General features: G+C 34.5%; 2 protein-coding genes and 1 non-coding gene across 3 annotated transcripts; 1 reads left to right on the forward strand and 2 right to left on the reverse strand.

Annotated features, from left to right (window-relative positions):
• The first annotated feature begins 445 nt into the window (after positions 1-445).
• Positions 446-1426, forward strand: LOC145590803 (uncharacterized). Its single transcript, XM_081647199.1, has one exon. The coding sequence runs from the start codon at positions 532-534 to the stop codon at positions 1252-1254; it is 723 nt and encodes a 240-aa protein (XP_081503325.1). The 5' UTR covers positions 446-531; the 3' UTR covers positions 1255-1426.
• A 4004-nt stretch (positions 1427-5430) lies between these two features.
• LOC145590804 (GPN-loop GTPase QQT1-like) lies at positions 5431-17985 on the reverse strand. The gene is made up of 11 exons (XM_081647201.1): positions 17748-17985; positions 16610-16654; positions 16422-16501; positions 13632-13706; positions 13455-13518; positions 13085-13130; positions 12834-12990; positions 12660-12747; positions 7349-7421; positions 7105-7258; positions 5431-5777 (listed from the first exon to the last, which is right to left on the reverse strand). The coding sequence occupies exons 1-11, from the start codon at positions 17837-17839 to the stop codon at positions 5716-5718; spliced, it is 936 nt and encodes a 311-aa protein (XP_081503327.1). The 5' UTR covers positions 17840-17985; the 3' UTR covers positions 5431-5715.
• A 69-nt stretch (positions 17986-18054) lies between these two features.
• Positions 18055-18126, reverse strand: TRNAP-UGG (transfer RNA proline (anticodon UGG)). The gene has a single exon. It is a non-coding gene; the product is annotated as a tRNA-Pro (tRNA).
• Between the last annotated feature and the right edge of the window lie 2374 nt (positions 18127-20500).

Consider the following 20500-nt stretch of genomic DNA (forward strand, 5'->3'; position numbering starts at 1 on the left):
TAAAGTTGAGTCATACTAAATTATTATATTCACACGAGTTTAAATCTGAATTGGATATTTTTCGAGTCGGTTTCGAATTGAGTCGGATCGGATATGCTTTTGAAACCTCTATCCCTAACAAATGATATGTACTTATATTTCATAAAAGTCTCTCCTTCTAAGAATTGCAGTGAGAATAAGATCACAAACAATGTATTAAGTATGTCACATGCATGATGATATAATTTTCTAGACTTGTTCCTCAAGAAAGTCAATGAACATGCAATCTCAATCAATATTATTAATAATATATTATTTATTAGAGTAGAAGTTTCTATTTGGAGTTTCATCCATTTCAAAGTTCATGTTATTTGACTATTTCCTTCCAATCCTCATCCAACCACACTTAATTAATTTAATACCCTCGTTTTCTTGTTTAAATACCAAAAAGTTTATTTTCTTTTTTGCCTTTGTCATAAAACCAACCAAAATTCTCTGTTTTATTATTGTAATTATTACTTCATCAAACTTAAAACTCATTTCCTCAAAAAAATGGTGAGTGGCTTCATTTGTGGTACTCATAGTTTCCCGCGTGAAGAAGATGAATATGAACGACAAACTCGAAGTGCGGATTCTTCACCTAGGCGATCAAGATCCAAGAGCAGCAGCAACAAGAACCCGTATTCGAGCCGAGGGCTAGACAAGTTTACAGCTCTTCTAGCAGAAATTGAAGAAAAAAGACAGCAAATCTACTCACAGGTTGACCCTGATGAAATCTCCCTCGTTCGTTTCTCCTATTCGGGCGATCATGATTTCAAGCCCATTGTTGTCAAGGCTAAGCACAAGGCTTCTCCTGATCGAGTAGTCGAACAACCAAAATCTGATACTGATTTAAAGACATCTCATCTAAGGAAGCTGCAATCTTCAAAATCATTGAATGTCAGAGAAGAAAATAAAGCTGAAAATGAGATTAAGAAGAAGAAAAAGAAAATGGGATGTATCAAAAAAATAAGGATTGAACCATGGAAAGAACCCAAATTGATATTATTAATGGTTGTTATATTAATCTTGGTGTTCTTGGTATTATTTGGGAGATCATTTGCAATTATGTGCACTTCAATTGGATGGTATGTTATTCCTACCATGTCAAAAACTTCTGTTTCTCCAACCAAAGTTTCGAAGAAAGACTACCCGATTCGAAGGCTAAGTCATAAGACACTTATGACAAATGAAGGCACAAAATCCTTTAACAAGACATCTAATGGAAGAACTTAACATCAAAACCGGCATTTGAAGAGTTATTACATTTGACTAATTCTAGTCTAATTCTAATCATGGCTGCTTTAAGTTGTACATTTTGTTAGTGCTGTTCATATTGTTTGAAAATCTTGATTTTGTTTCTTAATTTAATTTATGTTGAGTTTAGGAAGCTGAACTCTATTTGGGATATGAATCTCTGTATTTTTCTGTAAATTACTTAGAAAAGATAAGGATAGAGGATGAACTGAGGGTTGAAAAGGACTCTGTTTGATGTTCTCCTGTACTTCGTATTTTGATAACACTGATTCTTGTTTACGTATTGTATATAGTTATACCTTTCAAATATGGAGGCTTATGTAAATTACTTGTATAATAAGCCTAATCCAATTCCAAAGTTTTAAACCTTGGACTTTTGTATATTCTAGTGAGGAGATCTCGGCATTTTAGGAGCTCTTCTCTCAGGTTAATTGTAAGTAGAGTAGCTTTTTATCCTTTTATTAAGTAATAGATTAAACCCCGTGCAATGCACGATTTTCAAATAATTATAATTACAATAAATTTTATCAAAAAAATTATAACTCAGTATTAAAAAGTATAAAATATATTTCTTCAAAAAAAAAAAAAAGTATGATATATATGTGAAAGAAAATAATTAAATTGTACGTAATAATTATAATGGGCAAAGTGCTATTTAAAGAAGTTTATTTTAGATTTTGTACAAATCAAAAGTCAAAATTCAAATACAAACATAAAAATAAGGTTTTTTAGTAAGTTATTTTGGAGGAAAAACTCTTTATATTATATTGTCAAGTGTCCCTTTGGATTCGCCTTTAGTATAATGTTATTGATTAATTAAACTATACCCCATAACATATAGTACTAAATTTAAGCATGTGAGATCCACAATACTAATTCTTAATTTCAAATAATATAATATAGTACTCTAGCTGGACAATAATACATGAACTTTTTATTTTTAACACAAAGTATTGGGCGTGGCAAGCTGCACCCAATATTTTGTCAGTCAGAGAAAATAATAGCAACATATCATCGTCATCTTGTTGCGATGAACAAGTTTCCACCCGATGTTGGTGGTGATTACGACAAAGGAGAGAAGCGAAATCATCCATGGTGGAAGAGAGAGAAAGTTTAATTGCTTGAAATTCTCGAATTTTCTGAAAAATGCCCAAAAATCGAATTGGGGCTTTCTTATGTAATGTATAATTGTTGAAATTGATTGTCCCATATGATTGTATATTTGTATGTTGAATTGTGAGCATTTTGATAACAAATACATGTATTTTGGTTGAGGAATGAGCAAGTTATGTTATACCAATGACCTTAGTACGAGATATTCAATGGAGATTCTGCCATTGTTATACATATTATCAAACAAATTATAAATATCATCAAACAAGTTATACATATCCTCCATTGGCTAAATGATATCCTCTATTAGCTATATGATATTATTGTTGGATGATATCCTCTATTGGCTATATGATATCATTTATGATTGTGCCTATGATATCCTTTATTGGATGGATGATATCCTCTATTGCCTTTATGATATCATGACTGGATGATATCCTCTATTGGCTATATGATATCATCCAGCTTTGATATCATATAGCTAATAGAAGATATCATCATATAGCCAATAAAGGATATCATCTAGCCAATAGAGGATATCATCCAGCTAATAGAGGATATCATCTAGCCAGTAGAAATATCATCTAGCAAATAAAGGATATTATATAGCCAATAAAGGATATATCATCCGGTTAGTAGAGAATGTCAATCAGCCAATAGAGGATATCATCCACCTAATAGAGGATATCATCCGGCCAGTAGAAATATCATCCAGCCAATAAAGGATATCATCCAATTAGTAGAGGACATCATTCAACTAATAGAAGATATCATCCAGCCAATATAGAATATCATCCCGCCAATTGAGGATATAAAAAATCTGCATTTTTTCAGTCCTTATGTGTGGCCAACCATCATACGTGACACGTCATTTGACAAAAACTTACAATAGTGTTGATGTTTCATGATCTCTCTAATCGCAAAAAATATATTTGACTTAGGGTCTGTTCACATTTATTGAACTGATTGGATCTAACCTGAATTGAACTGAACTGAATAGAGCTGAAATGAATATTTTATGAGAGAAGGAAATTAAGAGCTGAACTAATTTAAACTTATTGGAGCTGAATTGAACTGAACTAATTAGAGCTGAACTGATAGGAGCTTAATTGAATTGAAATTAAGCTGAAGTAAACAGACCCTTAATATCATACATATCATACTAATTTTTGTATTTGTTGTCTACGCGACCCTGTCACTTGATAAAAAATTACAATAACATTGATATTTCGTGATCTATCTAATCGCACAACTTTATATCCCGTATATAATTAAGAAAAAATATCTTGAATTTAGTCAAGGGTCTTTTTACTTATGACATTTAATATGCAGAAAGAAGTGTTCATTCCTTCAAAAAAAAAAAAAAAAAAAAAAAAAAAAAAAAAAAAAAAAAAAAAAAAAAAAAAGTGTTCATCATCTAGAACTACAGAAATTAAGAGTTGACTCGCAGTCGAGTAAACCAACATTGGGGTTCTTATCTCACAGATGATGAGATAATCCATTAATCTACATCAACCTGTCAAGGTCCCCGTACATTTTAATTCCACTTGGTACATCCTTCCACCTCATAATATAATGCTACTTTTCTTTCCACATTCTTCAGGATATACTTTGACAATTAATATCTTTAATTTCACAATAATAAAAAATTAGAAATGTTAATATTATGAAACTACACCTTGAGTCGAATCTAACAAGATCACACGAGTGTATTTAGTATATACAGGGTGAACACCGGTCCAAACCCGGACCGGACCTGAATCGGATTGGACTTGTTTACACAGGCCGGTAATGGATCTGAATTTGCCGATCCAGTTTCGAGTCCAACCCGGGTTAGTTCAAGTCCAGTTTCCGTTTCGAGGTATTTTATGTACGCCCAAGGGTGAACACCGGTCCAGACCCAAGACCGGAACCAGATTGGATCTGGACCGGTTCATGAAGACCAGTAATAGACCTGAATCTGTTGGTCCGATCCATTTTATGTACACCTCTTCATATAAAGAAGAATTGTTTATCTAACCCTTAAACATTTGAAAGAAAATGAAAATGACCACTATAATACTCCCTTCGTTTTTAAATACTTACTCCATTTCTTCATACGTAGAGTTTTAGGAGAAATTGGAGAAAGTAATAAAATATGGAAGTAGTGGGGTTGGTGCAAGAATAAAAGATTATAAATAACCAAAAGTAGTTGAGAGAATTGAAGAAGAGATAATATGGAATTAATATTGTTGGGTCCACTTGGTGAGAGAAATTAAATAAATATTGTAAAAGCTCTCAAATAAGGAAATGGATCAAGTATTTAAAAACGGTCGGAAAAGAAAAGTAGAGCAAGTATTTAAAAATGGAGGGAGTATGAAACAAAAAGAGTACTCCCTCCGTCCCATAATATAGTTCCTGTTTTCCTGTTTTAGAGTTTCAAAATGTTGTTCCTATTTCTATTATTAGATAGTATGTAAAGACCATTATACCCTCACTTTTTTAACTTTATTCATTGTACTTCGTAATTTACCCTTGAATTTTGCACATGTCTTGTACTTTTTTCCATTTTCTCTTTCTAACTTTTGTGTATGATTGTACTTTTTACTTTTATTAATGTATTTCATCTACTTTCTCCTATTCTTTCTTAAATACCGTGAAAAAAACACAAACAAAAACTATATTATGAGACGGAGGGAGTAATAAATTTTTACAGAGTACTTCGTACATTCAAGTAATCATTTTCATATGCTTATGTCAAATTTCATAGTCAATTTCTGTATTGCCCACCATTCTAGCAATTGATGCAGCCTATGCATTAACCATCTCAGATAGATATTAAGTTATTAACAGCCAAATTTGATGTGCTGCTGAAATTTTAGGTTTCAGTTGAAACTCCTACATACCAATACTGACTGTCTGATACCGCAAACAGGAACAACTTCTAATTTCTTGTTGTACTCCGTATTACCTTAAATTATCATCAAACACTAGTTTCAGTTGAAGTCCTGCATACCAATACTGATTGTCTGAGATCGCAAACAAGAACACCTTGTAATTTCATTTTGTACTCTGTATTACCTTACATTATCGTCAAACACTAGCGAACCTAAGTGTACAAGAATTCTCTGCTGAACCAAATGTACCAACTAAAGGCAAAATGCCTCTACTCTTAACACACACAAAACTTACGGTGCATCACAAACATATAAAATTGGTACATCATGTTCATTGCCTAGCAAAATATATTTCTCTACCGTCTGGTTCAAGCAATAAAGAACCAATTTGCCACTCACAGTACACTCAGTAATTTCCGCAGCTGATGTGTAGAAACGGCAAAGCTCCCTACACATTGGAGTCATTATCAGGCTCATCATCCTTCATGTATTTCTCTTGTACTGCTGCCACTGTGGAATACTATGTTAAGCAAAACAAAACAGCATGAAAAGTATTATATGACTTGGAGACACCTTGGAGGCATCACCGCCACATGTTTGTGATGCATCAACAAAAGGGGATAACGCATATATAGATGATGATGATGCAAAGATTGCAAACAGCAATGACCAAGACAAACACAATAATGTTTACTGCGATGATGACAAAATATAAAAGAGCCCTTCCTTAAAAACAACTGCCTCATTTAGTCACCAGAGACATTCTCAGCATTACATATCTAATTCCTAGGAGTATCAAAAAAGTTTGACAAATATACAACCATATTTATTAATAGGAATAGGATCGTGTGAAAACAAGTGTTATGCAGAAAACTGATTATGTAGTCTATACAGGGACATTGTATACAATTAAGACATAGTGGTAGTTTTAGAAGTGGTACCGTATAGAAGTATTGATAGTCTTAAACGGATAATGTTGATAATTATATGCGTATATTATATGCGTAGATTATTGTCGACCACATCTGTTAGTGTTTGTGTTCTTTTGCCTTTTTACTACCTAGACCATACTCGTATATGCCACTATACCTTGTTAAATTCCTAGTGTTATCATATATAATTACAACATTGGGTTGCAAGAATTGTTTAAAATTATTTAGTTTCTAGCATTGTATGTTGTTTCATCAGCCTCTCAATCAAGACCACAATTTTCCTCAATGATTCTGGGTAATCTAAGTCGAATAATATAACTCAGAATTGCTCGAATTCCAAAAACAAGAGCTCAAGCAATTACAAATATACTAGTTTGATGACATTTTAAAGAAGTCTGAATCGATGCTTATCAGGAGTGCAGGTGACCAAATATGGGGGGATTTGAGGATGAATTGGAGAGAGAATGAGACATGAGTTATAAATTGAGGAATGTGGGAAGCTAGTTTGCGTAACAGCTATGTGATTTTGGAGGAGAAGATAGAGAATTGAGGGGAGAGGTGAGAGAGCCAGAGAGCTGACACTAGACTAAAGGGAGCAAACTCGAAGAAGACAAGTTATTAATTTAAAGGTGATAAATAACAGAGGAGCAATGAAAGAGAAAGTAGTTGGCATGATAGGGGAACAAATGAAATGTAAAAGGGCAACAATAACGAGGGATCAGACGGTGTAGATCTTCTATTTTCAGTTTTCACCAAATACCTTGTTTTCAGCAGATCCCTTCCATGTGTATATATATATATAGACAATAAACAGGAAACAATGAAATAAAAAGGCTCAATTTCAAGGGATCAGACTTGATGAACGGTAATTTCCACAAATAATTAGTAATTTAGAAGAAACACACCAGGAAGGGGTAAAAAAGGATATCTGTAATAATCCCAATCAACTTGGCGAACTGCAAGTTTGCTGAACTCCACTGCACTTCCATCTATGTCAGCAAAGATGTACCCATTGGTCTTGTCGATCAATTTCACAAGGTTTCCAACACTTTCCTTGTCCTAAAGAAGTCAGAAGCAGTGAAAAACATATCAAATACTGAAGCAAAACACAGCAATGAATCCAAGAAGCATTTGGAAATGACAGCATGCCTGGATGTCCAAAGTTGTGAAATTCACAAGGCTAAATTCTTCAACAACCTCACATAGTTCCTTTGTGAGCTTCCTGCAGTATGTTTGCGTATAGGTAGTTAGGAACTTAAGGAAAAAATATCTGCTTTGCCAGACAAACAAAGTTCTAGCTATTCTTTGTTCCTTCAATATTAAACAAGGATCTTATATTTTTCATTACATAAGAGAAAGAATATAATAACAGCTGAAAATGGGATAAAAAAGCACCAGGAGAAACAGTCCAATCAGAAAACAAAAAATTACAGATTGACCCAATTTCTTTGATTCTCCTCTAACATGTAACTCTTAAATGCCCCCCGCCACCTTCCTCCATAATGAAACTAGATAAGTGATATTGTCCCACAGCAGCTCATGAATGAAACATGAGGATTTGTTTCAACTACACAGCATATAATTGCCATAAAAGCATTGTGCCACATCGCCTTTTCCTTTCCTTTACCAAACCCCATAAAATGACAGCCATTCTAGACCTTTTAAGGGAAAACCCAAGATTCTTCATGCAAACCAATCAACTTCCTCCAAAGGTAATTTTTCACTTCACAACAAAGAAGATGTGAACAAGCTCTATTAGCTAGGAAAAGCATACAGATGTGAAATAACCCCACCCTACCCCTTTGGCACATGTCATTAGCGTAAATCACTAAATCCTACCCAATGTCATTGTCAACACAAAAGCCATCTTGCAAGTAAAGTTTACTAAAATTTCTGAAATTGAGTAGGTTGACTCAAGCAACAAAGACCCAAATAATCCCTGTCCACGCTCTAGAATCCCCCAAGTGCAGTTGAAGATTCCAAAACTTAGCCGAAGAAGAATCCTCTAACTTCGTAATGATTTCCAAACATGTAAATCCCTGGCATTATCGCATAAACCCCAAACACAGGTGCATTACGAGGTGAAGACAAATAGAATATTTGAGGAAATTGAACAAACAAAAAAAGTTCTTTCAAATATCCATCCCCCCACCCCCCCACCCTCTTATCGTGTACCTACTAAAGGGGAGAAAAAGTAATGACAAGAAATTGCACTATGTCCTCTAACTTAGTAATGATTTCCAAACATGTAAATCCCAGGCATTATCGCATAAACCCCAAACACAGGTGCATTACGAGGTGAAGACAAATAGAATATTTGAGGAAATTGAACAAACAAAAAAAGTTGCACTATGTCTTCCAAAGATCTTTGAGCTTGAAAGCAAATTACATAACTTATTGACTGTTAATTTCAGGAGGAATGATTCTAAAAGGGATCAGATGGTATGAAACAATGCAAAATCCTCTTTGAGCAAAGAATCCCTGGCTCCCTACTTACAGATTGAGAAATACAGAAATGTGAGATACTGATTTGTTAAGTTTAAGTAAACATCTTTGTTTCCTTTCCAGTCTTTAAATTATGCTACTAATACCCAACTCTCACAACCAAAGTAAAACTGAACACAAAGGAAGATCCTACATGCTCTAGTGACTTATTGGCCAGAAAAGAAAAGACTTATTATAGTTCAATTTGGCCGGGGCTGAGGTGCAAAGACAAAGCAATATGGCATTCTATGACCTTAAGTAAGCAGATGCAAATGTGTAAGACAAAGATACCAACATTTCTTAACATGCATGGTTAGGTAGAATCATCGTTGAAAATAAGAAATGTAGTTATGCCTAGTCACACATATTTTTTTAGCCATCATAAATTTATAAGCCTTTCTCAGCCTCTCATGTAATGGACATCATTGCAGTCTGGATCCATATGAAACGCCTGAAACAAAAGTTCAATCAAAAATTGGTATATCTTCAGAAATGCTCGAAAAGGGAGTATGAGCCACTTCATGACTGTTTAGTGTTACTTCTAATCACTATGTCATGTGGCCTATCACCCCTCACATGCATAGCTACAGGAAGAGCTTGAGAGGTTAGATAGCAGAAAAACCTGCCTGGATACGATGGTGCATTGAAGGACTTATGATATAAATAGAAGGGTCTATTCTCAATAATTTAGGAGCTATATATATATATATATATATATATATATATATATATATATATATATATATGTTAAAAAGGAGTATTCTGAATTTGATTCGATGTCTCAGATAAACAACTTAATTTTGACTTGAGCTTTGGTGACAAATACAAAGAATCAAAGTTCTAGAAGCACTTCCCAAATTTTTATTTATTTCTTTTCTTTTTCGTGGTGGGGGGGGGGGGGGGGGGGGTGGAGACCTTGACTTGTTTAACATATGGGATCTCTCGCAAGAAAGCATAACTGCATAGATGTCCACATATAAATGTGATTACAAGGAGAAGGATGGACGGGGATATTACTTTTAAGGGAATACTTAGAATCTAGGAGGAGATACTTGCCTATATTAGTAACATTAGCGATATGCAAAAGGTTACATGGAGAGGGATGGATGGGGATAGCATTTCACTACTGAAAGGGTTGTATCATACCTTTAAGAACCTAACAATACACAAGTGTCGTCACATAAGAGCCTTATATTATTCAGGTGGGTAACCAATAACATTCCTCTCAATGACAATGTGAGAGAGATCAATGAAAAACTAAACTTGAGTAATACAAATAGTTAAATCTAAAAAGCCTGAGCACCAAAAAACATCAAGGGAACAAGGATGCCTCAATCTCAAGAACAAGGATTACAGACATTGCCTGTTAGTAGGTACTATTGTGGCTTGTTGGTAGATAGTATCGTGGCCTATTAAACTGTTGGTAGGTGGTACTGTGGCCTGTTGGTTAGTAATATCATGGTAAAAAAATGACAGTAATGAAATGAATATATATGTAATTTGAGGGCAAGCCTCTTGCTAATGTCCATGGTAATTAAACTTCATCCCTAAACATGTGCTTCTTCAAAATTTGCCATTATTAGTTCATATGTGGTATTGAGTGATGATGAAAATCTTTGAAGAAACACACATGGTTGTGGGTGGACAAGTGTAGACACCTAAAAATGTCTCCCCAAAACCAAACCCTCAGTCAATTCTACCTTTCACGCCTTGGTTTAAGTACAGAACTTTGGGTCAAGTATGGACTCCTTGGAGTGCTTAGGGATGAATGGTGTAATTAGAAGAATAGGTTTAAGGCTTAGAATATGAGAGAGAAGAGAGAATGGTTTTTTTGGTGTATAAGAGAGGAAGAGAGAATGATTTTTAGTGATCAAGCTTGTTCATGATTGAAAACGAGGTGATATGACCTCTATTTATGAAGAAAAAAGAAGGGTTGAAGAATCAAGAAAAGATCCAAATTTGAATAGGAATAAAACTCTTGCGATAAGCAGCAGTTTTTGTGTCTTTTGTTTTTATTGTATCTTTTGATCCAGAAATTGGAATAAGATAAATAATATGTCGTTGGAAAGCTCTTAAAGTCTACTTTCTAACCTAATTGGAATCAGATTAAAATCGTTTGTAGAATAAAAGATATGGCCGAAATAGCGGGACGGTGTCAGTTTTGGATAGAGTTTCGTATTTCTTTTATATCTTTTTTGTTATATCTCGAAATTAATATTATAATCTATCATTGAAATGATAATTTCAAGTGCTATCCAACCATCTAAGATTTGGATAAAAACTATGAGGCACGAAAATTATATCTGACTATCTTTGAACGTCTTTCAATTCGAATAGAATTAGGACTTTCAAAAAGAGGAGTTTTATTCAATTTCAAACTCTTTAATCTTATCTTTTCAAAAAGGATAATTAAGATCTTTTAGAAACTTATAGAAGCTTCTAATTAATCCTAATTGGTTTAGGAATGGGATTAAAGATTTTGGACCCTCCATGTGATTATTGGGTCGTAGCTAAGGTGGGCTTAGGTTCGATTTGGGCTCAGTTTAGTATTTTGGCCATAACTTATTCGTTATAACTCGGATTTGGGCTTATAATATATCGTTGAAAAGCTCTTTTCAAACCCCATCCAATATTTCAATCATTGGACCTAGATTATGGACCAAAATAAATTGGTCTAAACGTTTTTATAAAAATGACACGAAATGAATGATTTTAAGGGTTTAAAGGCACGAAAAGAGGAAAATAAGTTATGGTTTGGGGAAATGGGCCAGAAATTGGGTTGGTTTATGAAATGTATTAGGATTGAATAAGGATTTAAGCACTCCAAAGATTAAATACTCAACTCGACCAATAATGGCGGTGAAAGGTTGTTCATCATCGGGTTTTGTTTTGGGGAGACATTTTTAGGTGTCTACAACAAGCAATGATCACTTAGCTGTCAAGGTTAGCCTGCCCGAATTTGGGTGGATTTTGGGCAAATTTTTCCAGGTCGGACCTGTCTGGCCCGATTTTATGCGTTTTAATGCAATTTTAATTGATTTTTTTAGCCCGACCCGGTCATTTGGGGCGGGTTTGGGCACATAAATTTCCAGCCAGCCCAAACCTCACTAAAGGTTGTAATTTAGTCATTTGGTTGGGTTTGGGTTGGGTTAATTCAGTCAGGTCATTATTTTATGTAAGACTCGTTCGGGTAGATTTTGGGTCAAAAGGTTCAAGTTGGCCAGGCCATTTTTTGGTGCATTGCCAACATGCTTATTTTAAACATTTAAGCATTATTAGAATCATTGATTATCAAGTAAGATCGGCTATAAGCTAGGGAGAAATGATAACTTGGTCACTAACATGGGTTTAATGGTCACTTGATCACTAACATGAGACTTCTCTTACAAATCTACATAAGTTACTTAAAATTTTAGAAAAGCATGTCGGATTGGAGTGAAATTGATCAACACTTAAAATAAATTGAGTAAAAGTAAAAAGCACATTCTAGCAATCCAGGTGTGTAGCAAAAAGAAATAAAAATTCTAGACCTCACTAATAATTTGGTGATTGCACATGGGTCTCAATTTGATGCGCTTGCATTAATAAATTTTATAAACAAACTAAATATAATCAAAATTAAAATTAAAATTTTTTTTTTTTATTTAAAAAAAAAAAAAAAAAAAGGGTTAAAAAACTACAGACTTTCTAAGCACAAAAAAATAATTCTTCTAAATCTCAATCGATGCATCCATTGTATATGGCACATAAAGTTTGGTCCCACATAAAGTTGAGGATAAATTAGTAATTTTGCACATAAAATTTCACTAAAAATAGAATGGATGCAGCTATTGTGAAACATCCCAAAAAGGAATAAAATGCATCAATTGAGAAACGGAGAAAGTATAAAATAAAAGACAAAAGGCAACTTAATCTCATTTCTGAAGTGCATGGTCACTTTAACAATGATAATTCACAAAGGATAGCTTTGGTGCACCTATATTTGGCAGCACGCGGATCTTGATCAAGGCAATGTTGCAAATACGATAAATCTTGTGCATCAGTGTAGAAATCCAGGTTAAAAGCTGCAATAAGGCAAAACGCAAGTAAGAAAGAAGGAATATCCTACCAGTAAGCTAGCCAATTATAAGAGTGGAGTTCCAATCAATACCTAATTTCCCGTAGCTTTCAATAAGATCAATTTTAGAGAAAACATTTACATGAGGAAGTTCCATATGAAGAATTGTTGATAAAGATAGCAGTAGTGCACTGATATACTTCCCTGCATCACTGCAGAGATGGGAATCAACCAAATGCACAGCAGTCAGCTGCATAAGATTTACGAAATGTAAGTTTCTTATAGTTGACCAAAAAGAAAAGAACGGCAAGAAAATTTAAGTATGCTAGTTTAATTAAGTGTACCCTAAGATTCAATTTTTTCACTAATTTCATTATAACATTCTTTGCACTTGAATGCTAGGAATTAGCATGGTTTCTGACAAGATTTCAGCTCTAATTATGGCAGAAATTAGGGAAGAATAATGCTGATTATATTGATAATATGTGAATAACACTAATCAAACGATAATTCCACTTTAGAGAGGTGGATGCTCTCCTAACATGAGCTTTCGAGAGGCTCACTCTCTCCCAATAAGAATCCTCACAATATTCAACATGATCCTTACTCCTCCTAATGAGGTCTATTTATAGAAAAAGTCTCATAACTAACTCTTAACTTATTCCTCAAGACACTACTAATAGGCTATGACTAATGTGCCCCTCCCTCAAATACTGATTCCTTGCATGCAGGAAAAATAGCTCAACTTGGCCAGGAAAATCAAAGAGCAGATAGTGATCTGCAAGGTAACAGTAAACATTATAAGCACTAAAGCAAATGCTAATGTCAATATACAGATAGATATGGAAAAAAGAAAAAGCTTGACAACGCAAATAGAAAAAAGTATACAACCTTTAAGAAGTGGCTTCAATTTGGACTCCAGCCAATCAACATTCTTCTCCAAGTAATCCATACAATACACTAGACCTACAAAATAAATGAAACTGCTGATGAAGACAACTTTAAAAAAAAAAAGTAAGAACTTCATAATATTTGTACAGATCAATGACTTTACAGATTAGAGACTAAGCACATTCAGAAAGTTTAGAAAGAATAGCTGCATCCATACTACCTTCTTAGTCTTTGTTTGGTTTACAAAGGAATTGAAATCCTATATTTTATGCGAGGTTATCTCTCTCGTGCAAATTTTAGAAAAAAATCTTAACATGTTTGGTTCACACCATGTTTTGTGGGAAAATCTATTTTCCTTAATTTTCCACTTTTTCCATTTTTGCTTTTCTCAACAAACTATCCAGACTAACAATTATCATGAAACACCACTTCCTACATTAAAATGTTGTCATTTGTCGAACCAACAAGCACTAAGATGCAACAGTTATAATAAAAAGGAATAAAGGGAGGGCGAGAGGGAGCATATGTAAAATGGCAGTATCAATGTATAAAAAAGCACAAAGGCACACTAACGCGATAGGGTTCCTGCTGAGTTTAAGCAGTATGCCTCACTGCAGTGTGCCTCTGGTGCACCTCAGGTGTGTTTTGTGTGCCTTAACAGCACCACAAGTGTGCCCCAAGTGCTGAAGTGCATCTCGGGTGTGCCTCAAGTGCACCGGGAGCGCCTCTTAGAATGCACTTTGCCTAGCTCAAAAAAGCAGCTTCTAATGCACTTTGTCTAGCTCAAAAAAGAAATGTACCCCTTTGACCTAGTGCCTCTGAGCCTATGTGTGCTTTTTTATACACTCAGTAGTCAGTAGTATACTGAATATCCATCCACAAGGAAAGTCCTTGAGTTCAACTTATAACATCTTGTGATGGTTTTCCTTCTCTCACATACAAGAAAAGACCCTGTTGTAAACCTTCATAGCTCTAGACACAAGACCTCAAATTGTCAATATCCTTGACTTCCTTCTTTAAGAAAGCTTGGATCCTGGAAGGTAGAGTGGCTTATGAATATTTAAACGAAAATTTTCAACCACAAACATAAACACAGGAGGAGCTCAGAGAATTATGGCCTTAACTTTGGAGCTTAATTTTAAAAACGCTCAAGGCATAAGGAGACTGCATAACCAAGAAGCAAAACGCAATGTGGAGCTGTGAGCAACAAGCACATGAGCTGCACCACTTTAAAATTTAAACTAACAATTCTTCCTATATACTTCAATGCCGCAAGATCTCAGTTATAGCCTTAAAATACAGGTATATTTGATACAGATAATACAAAAGTTATGCAAAAGAAAACGGAAAAAAGATAACAACCAAGAATAGAGAGAAAATAACAGCATGCAAAAGAATAAAGATATGGCACCCAAGACCCCACCTATAGAGAGAATGATGAGCACTTCAGCAAGTCAAACCGGATATCAGCAAAAAAAAAAAAAAAAAAAATAAAAAATAAAAAATGATTCCTCAGACAAATATTCTCCCACAGAAATGACAGAGAGGATATTTCCTCTAAACAGAAAATATAGAGGTTAAGAGACCACGGGAAAAATTAAAAAAATGGCAGACAAAGAAAAAGATGTCTCACAATGGCCACCAGAGGTGAAGGACAACTAGAATCACCTGTTGCTGAAACTCTTTCTCTCAAACCAAATGTTGAGGAACCACCCATATCAGTACAAGATATGATTCATGAATTAGGGTCCATATTGTTGGTAATTACGGCAAAACCTACTCCCTTCATCCCTAAAAGATTGCCCCACATACCAAAAAAGGATGTCCAAATAAGATTGCCCCATACCTAATTTGAAATACATTTTATTTTCTCACAAGACATCTCCATGTTAGGATCACTACCAAGTTTTTAAGCCAAATACTTATTCTCTCACAAGAAACAACTTTCTTAAGACTGGTCTCCCACTTCTTAGGCTTAATCCGTATCCCCTTATGTATGTGCTTGCCAAGTTTATTACCCTTGGCATTACAACACCTTCCCCTGAAGACCAAATACAATTTCCTGTTTATAAAACGATGACCCATTTTCTCTCTGTGGACATTCCTAGTTCTACAAGGACTAGGAGGATATTGCAATTAAGAAAACACTATTTTCTAATGCTACTCCAACAGTCTGACACTCATTCCTAAATACAAACCATAAAAGTAAGGAATTTCTGTTAGTTACTAATATGTTATCCAGTGTACATAGGAAACTGTCAACGAAGTAACCGAAAGTTGTAAAATGTGTTTCTTGCGGAATACTTTACTAGCCTTGCACATAGCTCACAAAAGACTGCACTCTTATATGGCCTTGTACATGTGCCACCAGCATGCTACAAAACATGTTGCTTGTAAGCATATGCATGGTGATATGCTCCAAGTGCTAATGCCCAGCAGATCCACAAGGCCTATCTTAGCTGCTGCCTCAACTCTGCATTGTTAAATGTCTACAGAGCCGAACCTTCCTTCTTCAATCAAGATTATTTTTCTTTCTCCCCTCCCGGCCTTGCCCCTTTATTAAAAAAAATCCAAGGTGCAAGGTGACTAATGCTTAATAAATCAACAAGCAACATGGTAAGAAAAGCAGTGACTAGATCACCCTGCTTTAAGTCCAATCATTACCCTAATCCGCAGAAATTAAAAATGATATCCATGTAGCTAGAACATTCCTAGCTCATTCAATACAAAATTTTCAACATAGACCTCATAAAATAAACCAAAAATAGATCAAATAAGAAGGAAGCTGACCTCCATTGGGCCCTAGTGAATGTTCATTCATCACATCACTAAGTTTGACCAATTCCTCAATATTAACAGCACAGTCATAACTTAACCTCATGTTAAGAAAATCAACGATAACCAAAAGAATACAGCAAAAATTACTTCCATTAAAAAAAATATATAAATATTGAATGGTCATGCATCAAAATGGATACGGCAATGCATCATTTGCAGGGTCCAAATTGATTATAGCAACCTTCCTGCATTTGCAAATAGTAAAATGTCACTCTTATAGGCATCTTAGAGCCAGAATGGCAATAACCAAGCAATAGTTTTGTCCAAAGCTCGTTAATATTAGGCAAATACCTCCAAAGAACAGAAGGGAAAGCAAACTTGAAAAAAATGCAAATGATGGTAAAATATTAGGGCTAACCCGATTGTCATACTAAAAGTTTTTAGGCACTAGACATGGAATAACATTTGATTGGGTAATATCAAATTGATCTATTATATGAGTGAAAATCGTCATTAAATTACGTAGATAGGAATAATGTTAGATTTGATCATGAGGCTTCCAAATGTGTCCCAACAACAAAGTAATGCAAAGATGGTCACATGATGCAACAGAAGTAGATATTGTCAAGAACCAATTGCTTGTGGAAGTTGCAGTCCACATTATAACCTCAAGATGAAAAGTTCAAATCTCACTGATTAAATAATGAGGTAATGTACCTCTTCAAATTAATAATACAAGTCATACATAAATAAAATTGTGAAGGATGATTGCCGATGTCAAGCTCCATCATTTCAATATTAACACAAAAGAAGTATCAAATAGCTTAATAAGTATCCATAAACGGGCATAACCTTTCAAATTCATATGCCAGTACAACCTGAACCTGCCTCATCCTCATCCCGCCCAAGAGCCTAACTTAATTGACTAGTAGATTGAGTATTATAAGTACAAGATACTATAGCATTACAATATAGACAACAAAACTAGTAAATTACAAGTACATATATAATCCTAGCTAAAAATATTCATTAAACAAATAATCCTCAAAATAAGGTTTAATTCTTCAAGTAACATTAGGCAAATTTCGACATACTTGGCATCATCATTCATGCAACATTTCTCAGTAATATGATATCAATTATTCTTTAAAAAAAAAAATTGCTACATAACAAAGTTACAGAAGCAAAAAGAAAATATAATATTCATAATACATAAGATAATCGGGAAAAAAAAAGTTACATTTTTGAATGATTATAAATATGTTTACCCAATAAATGAAATTAACACAATAACAAATAAAATAAAATATAAATAAAAAGAAGAGAAAATGGGAATACCGTCCAATTTGAGGAAGAAATTGAGACATGCCATTGCAATAGGTAGTTTTTCCGGATCCTGGAGGTCCGATAACAACTTTCCCGAATACCATGCTTATTGGTTATTGAATTATACCAACTACTTTTTTCTAAAAATAAAAAAAGGAGAATTGAAAGTGGTTACTATGAGAGTATGATAGAAGAGAAGAAAAGCAAAAGCAGCAACAAAACCCTTTCAATGGAAGCCCCCCTACACTTGGTGAAATATGACTCAGAGAGGAATTGAATTGAATTTGAGAAAGAGGCTGTGTAGAAAAGGGCAAAAAGTGGGGCATTCCGAGAATCGAACTCGGGACCTCTCGCACCCAAAGCGAGAATCATACCACTAGACCAAATGCCCATTGGTTAGCATTAAATACTATTAGAACATAGAACTACAACTCCCTCCCTTTTTAAATATTTTCTTTATACGCGGAGTTTTATGAGAACTTGGAAAAAATAATAAAATATGAAGGAATTGAGGTAGGAGGAAGAATAAAAAATTATAAAAAGCAAAAGTTGTTTAGAAAATTTAAGGAGAGAGAATATAAAATTAATAAAATATGATTTATATTGGATTCACTAGGTGAAAAAAATAAATTAAATATTATTAAAAATTTTCAAATAAGGAAATGGAGCAAGTATTAAAAAAACGGCCAAAAAACAAAAGTGGAGCAAGTATTTTAAAACGAATGGAGTATTAGTATATTTTTTATTTTTTTTAACTTATGGGCTCTATCTACTACAATTTTAGGTACATAGTAGCAGCAAATATAAGATAAACTATTACCTAAGTTAACAATCTCTAAGACTAGGCTCTTCACTTCCTTGAGAGCTAGCGTTGGGTTTTGCAAAGTTTAAATACTCAACTTACTATCTGATCTAATCTCAAGTGTGTTGACAACCTTCCTCCCTCCTACAATCCTCTTCGCAAAGTACTAAACCCTCCATTTACTTGATGAGTGTCATAAATGGCACTCATTTGATGAGCTTTAGGTTGTTTTTACCTTCTTTTCATAGATTTATTTCTTAATAAATGCTTAATTTTATGCATTTTCTCTTTAATTTCCTTTTTCTCTCTTATTTTGTGTTTTTATGGTTTTTCTAGTGTTTCTCCTTTATTTGTCCTCTTTTCGTGGTTGTAGGTATTGTACGAGATTCGGGTCTTGATATTGGTGGCTTACTAAGTTGGAAGATGCCTTTGGAGCAATCTTATAGCATTGAGGAAGCTTAGGATGTGAGGAAGTGGCATGCTCCAAGTTCTAGCTCTTGCGCTCTCAAGCCGCGCTCTCACGAGATCATGGTGTCGAAACCACCGTCAACTCCACTTGAATCTGTCATGCTTAGGAACTATCATGAAGACCTTGCGAGCGCACACGAAGACTCATTAGCGAGCGCACGAAGCTACGAGGACTTGAAGAAACCAGATGAGCGCGGGCTCGCGGGCCCCATGCACGGACGCGCATCCCTACTCCGCGCGGGTGTGCGGTGTAGGGAATATTTCAAGCATCCCACACTTGAGTCGCCAACAAGTTTTAAAAACTTGTAAACCGTTCACAGGGTGAAGGTTACACCCCTTGACGATCCATGAGATCGCTAACTCCATAGTGGTCTGGAACCATGACTGGATATTCGGGGATGACGGTACAAATGCAACCTAAAAGAGATTGAACCTGCCCTAAAAAATAGGCCTCTACTTTATTCTTTTCATATTCATGTGCGCTTTCTGACTAACATACCATCAATAGGTTAACCCTAAACCTGTTTAATCTATGTTGGTTGAATATTAATGCACAAACAAAACTATTATTGGCGATCACTTGAATTATAATCATATTAACCTAAACAAGATTATTAATTATCTTATTAAGTGTGATTACAAGTACAGATTCCCTTTAATCCTGCAAGAGAGGGCGTGATCAAGCAATAACAATAATAATATCAAGCAACATAACAACAATCATCATCATAATAATATTCTCAATCTCATCAAAGCATAACAATAATAGCAAGATCCTAGGCATGATACTAACAAGATTAATAACAAATCCTAGCATGTCACTAAGCAATAAAGATCAAATCTTTATCCCTAACATGATACTAACATGATAGAAGAAATAGGAAGCAAACATGATATTAGAAATCTTAGTTATTACCCTAAACATGATACTAGGAAGCAATAAAACATCCTAACATGATACTAGGAATCAAAATAATCAAAGCATGATTTCTATATCAAAATAATAACAATTAAATTACTTACTTGGATGCCTTGTATCTGTTTCTAATAACAAAATACACACGTTAGTAACTTCAAGGAAAATAATAAATCAAACAATTAAATTAAATAATTGAAATAGGGATTTGGAACCAAACCCTCAGAAATTATCAACCTTTCACGTCTAGGGCGAAGGCAACTTCGAACTTGGCTAGGTGTGTCTAGAACTAATGCATGCGGTATGGTGTTTGTGAAAAAGCTAGTTTAGAAAGCTAGAGAGAGAAAGAATGAGCTATTGCTTAAGAGAGAGAAGAGAGAGAATTAGAGAATTCTGGGTTGTTTGAAAACGGAGGTCTAGGACCCTATTTATAAGAAAACAGTCCGAAAACCGATAGAAAGAGTAAGAATTCGAATCGGAATAAAATTGGTTCTGTCGTCTGGCGACAGACTCTGTCGTCTAGCGACTATTAAAAGATAAAACAGTAATTAAGTAATATAATTAAGTAATTAGAATCCG

This window comes from Chenopodium album, chromosome 18 (assembly GCF_948465745.1).
Source record: "Chenopodium album chromosome 18, dcCheAlbu1.1, whole genome shotgun sequence".
Classification (NCBI taxonomy): Eukaryota; Viridiplantae; Streptophyta; class Magnoliopsida; order Caryophyllales; family Amaranthaceae; genus Chenopodium; species Chenopodium album.

Excerpts from the sequence above, each read along its gene's own strand:
- LOC145590804 (XM_081647201.1), bottom strand. The coding sequence starts at position 17,839 with ATGGTATTCGGGAAAGTTGTTATCGGACCTCCAGGATCCGGAAAAACT. Across the intron at positions 12,748-12,833 it reads TGAAAGCTACGGGAAATTAG|CTTTTAACCTGGATTTCTAC; the intron begins GTATTGATTGGA and ends GCCTTATTGCAG. Across the intron at positions 5,778-7,104 it reads TCCTTTTTTACCCCTTCCTG|TGGCAGCAGTACAAGAGAAA; the intron begins GTGTGTTTCTTC and ends AGTATTCCACAG.
- LOC145590803 (XM_081647199.1), top strand. The coding sequence starts at position 532 with ATGGTGAGTGGCTTCATTTGTGGTACTCATAGTTTCCCGCGTGAAGAA.